At 50.2% G+C, this 3508-nt stretch overlaps 1 protein-coding gene across 2 annotated transcripts in view; it reads right to left on the reverse strand.

Annotated features, from left to right (window-relative positions):
- Positions 1 to 3508, reverse strand: part of DPP3 (dipeptidyl peptidase 3) — a 26053-nt gene that overhangs the window by 2142 nt on the left and 20403 nt on the right. For both annotated transcript variants that reach the window (XM_023518343.1, XM_012810473.2), the window contains exon 17: positions 2134 to 2296. In XM_023518343.1, coding sequence (XP_023374111.1) covers positions 2134 to 2296 — 163 coding nt within the window. The remainder of the gene's footprint in view (positions 1 to 2133; positions 2297 to 3508) is intronic.

Genomic DNA, 3508 nt, shown 5'->3' on the forward strand with positions numbered 1-3508 from the left:
GTCTCAAAAAAAAAAAAAAAAAAATAATAATCATTCTCCATTGGGTTATTGGGGGTTAACCCATGAAGTTTTTTACTCAGTGCCTGGCACAGCAAAGTCCTCAAAAGTTATCCATCATCATTTTTTTGAAAATCCAACCTGTTCTTCAGGTCTAGTTTAACCACCACTTCCTTCCCAGATTCTCCTGAAGGTGGATGTGATCTTCACTCTTCACAGAGTTCACAGCACTGTTTTTACCTTTTGAGCACTCGGTAACGCTGCTCTTGTATGATTATTTTTCTCCATGTCTTATTGTTCCTAATGATCAGTGAACTACTTGCGAGCAGGGCCAGGTTCCCATTCACCTCTGGATCCCCAGGGGCTCCCCAGTGGCTCACACAGAGCCGGACATATCAAAGCAATTGATGCTATTGTCCACGTGGCTGGCGTGATTCATTAATCCGCTCATGTGACAGATATGAAGCAGCAGGCCTCTGCCAGGCCTCAGAGACAGGCTGAAAAAGTGGGTTAAGTGTGATGGGTACAGAAAGAAAATGAGGCTGGGTGACAGAACAGAGAGAGGCCAGAGGGGGTCACTTTAGGGTGAGAGGTTGGGAACAGCCTCTCTCAGAAGTTGCCATTTAACAGGGACCTGGGAGGTGGGCGCAGTGGCTCACGCCTGTAATCCTAGCACTCTGGGAGGCCGAGGCAGGTGGATTGCTTGAGCTAACGGGTTTAAGACCAGTCTGAGCGAGACCGAGACCCTGTCTCTAAAAATAGCTGGGCATTGTGATGGGTGTCTATAGTCCCAGCTACTTGGGAGACTGAGGCAAGAGAATCGCTTGAGCCCAGGAGTTTGAGGTTGCTGTGAGCTATGATGGTACTGAGGGTGACAAAGTGAGACTGTCTCAAAAAAAAAACCCAAAAAAACAAACAACAACAAAAACCAGGGACCTGAATGATGTGAACAACCAGGTTCTTCTCTGGCAAAGAAGTAGGGCAAGATCGTGCCAGGCAGAGGGCACTGCCTTGCAAGGGCTGTGGGAGGGCTGGGTACGCCGGGTGCTGGCGAACAAGAGGCCAGCAGGGACCTGGGCCAAATCCCAGCAGCCTCTGCACAGCCTGGAAAAGAGCTGGACGAGCCTCTCATACATGCCTTTTCCTCACCAGTGACTGCTCACAAGTCTGTCTGCACATCGTTACACGTCATTACACACATTACTCACTCCACTCTCACGACTGCCTGTAACATGGACGTGAGGAGCAAACATTCTTAATTTGCCTCCTGGTTCCTTTAATAAAAAGGCATAAGCCTCATTTTACCTTGCCCACCTCCCTTATATGTGAAATGGAGATAACAGAAGTTCCTACCTTACTGGTCACTGTGAGGATTTCAAAGGTTAACACAGGGAAAGTGTGTAGAACTTTCAGGAGGTACTTCAGGCTTACTACAGTGCCAACGGGCAGTGGACACTGGCTTTATGACTGAAGACACCGAAGCCCAGAAGGGTGAAGTGACTGAGCCAAGGTCAGAGGACAGTTGTGAAGCTGGTGCTCCACCCCATGGCACCACCTAGTTTTAGGTGCCTCAAGAACAGGTGTCAGAAAGATGAGTTAAGGGGGGATGGGCAAGTGAATGTACTGAGGTGCTGGGACCCCAGGCAGTGTCTATATAAAAAGCACCTTGTAGATAGGGCTAGGACTTTGGAAATGGGCCTGTCACTTGAGAAGGAAGAGGCCAGAAGCAGCTCCTGATATCCATGCTTGAAATGGCAGAGCTGCCTTGTTCTCTGGGCTCCCTGAAGCCTGTTGGGTCCCACCTCCCCTGCCTGATCTGACTTTGAGCCCAGGTACCCACAGGTCTGATTCTCCGTGCCATTCCCAGCTTCCCTAAGTCTGTCCATGCCTCCAGCCCCTGCTCTGCCAGCCTTCCTCAGACCTCCTGTTGCTGCCTCACCACCAGCCCTATGAGTGGTATGTGTGGTGGTGCAGATGCCAAGGTTTTGGCCTGAGGTTTGGCATGGGAAGGACCTTGGCAGGGAGCAAGGAGGGAGGGGCCTCCCAGGAAGCCTTCCCTGAGCCCCAGATGTGTCCTCTGTGCTCCTACAGGGCCCCAAATGGCCCACCATCAAAGGGGACACGGTAGTCCCTTACCTTCAAGGCGAGTATTGGGCTGAACAATGAGTTTCCGAGATTCCTTGCGCAGCAGCACTGTGTCCCTGAGTGTGAGGAAGCACTCAGGGGGTGCATCTGTGACTGTAGCATACCCCTCGTACAGGGCCCGCCCTCTGGCCACGTCCCCTGTAGACTTCAGCACCTGTGGGAAGGAGGTAAGTGTCTGGGGTGGGTACTCACCCTACATCCACAGGGCTCTGCCACAGCTGCAGCCAACTGTGCCCAGCCCTGGATGGTCTGTGCTACGGTTTGAATGTGTCACTTAAACAAAAACAGAAAAAAATAGTAGAGTGTTGTGGCGGGCGCCTGCAGTCCCAGCTACAGATAGGGGGAGTGGAGGCAGGGGGATTGCTAGACCCCTGCCTGGGAGGGGAGCCAGGGGATTACTAGAAAGGAGTTTGAGGTTGCTGTGAGCTATGATGAACACCATGGCACTCAACCCCAGGGTGACAGAGTGAGACTCTGTCTCAGAACAAATAAACAAAATAAATTGCTTTAAAAAAAAGAGGCGTTTCAGCTATGAGGAAGGGCTCTTCCTGCTTGAGTGGGATTAAGGCCCTTACGGCTCGGTGCCTGTGGTTCAAGTGGCTAAGGCGCCAGCCACATATACCAGAGCTGGCAGGTTCGAATCCAGCCCAGGCCTGCCAAACAACAACCAAAAAATAGCCGGGCATTGTGGCAGGTGCCTGTGGTCCCCGCTACTTGGGAGATGGAGGCAAGAGAATTGCTGAAGCCCAAGAGTTTGAGGTTGCTGTGAGCTATGATGCCACTGTACTCTACCCAGGGCGACAGCTTGAGGCTCTGTCTCAAAAAAATAAAATATAATAAAATAAAAGAGGCTTCACTCCATGTTCCCCTCTTGGCTTTTGGTTTTCTGTCATGGGAGGACACAGGGTTCCTCCCTGCCAGAGAGTATAGCTGATCTGAAGGACAGCAGCCCTCACCAAATGGAACCTGCCAGCACTTTGATCTTAGACTTTCCAGCCTCCAGAACCATGAAAAATAAATTTCTATCCTTTACAAATGACACAGCCTCAAACATTTTGTTATAGTAGCACAAAACAGACTAAGATAGGCTGTAAAATGCTCAGCTGTCACTCAGCAGCGGTGTGACCTTGGACAAGTCAGGAAGCCACCCTGAGTGACCTCTCTAAAGGGGAACAATGCTGCTCTCAGGTCTCTGCAATGAATGGGTGAAAAATGCAGATCACATGCTCTGCATTTAGTAAACGCCCACTAAATGGAAGCTGTTTCTCATATGATTGTCTCATTTGACGTGCAGACAAGGTAGGCATTACCATTACCCTCTTTTTCTTTTTTTTTTTTTTTTTTGAGACAGAGCCTCAAGCTATCC

Source organism: Otolemur garnettii, unplaced genomic scaffold (genome assembly GCF_000181295.1).
Source record: "Otolemur garnettii isolate 467f Iridium unplaced genomic scaffold, OtoGar3 scaffold00134, whole genome shotgun sequence".
Lineage (NCBI taxonomy): Eukaryota > Metazoa > Chordata > Mammalia > Primates > Galagidae > Otolemur > Otolemur garnettii.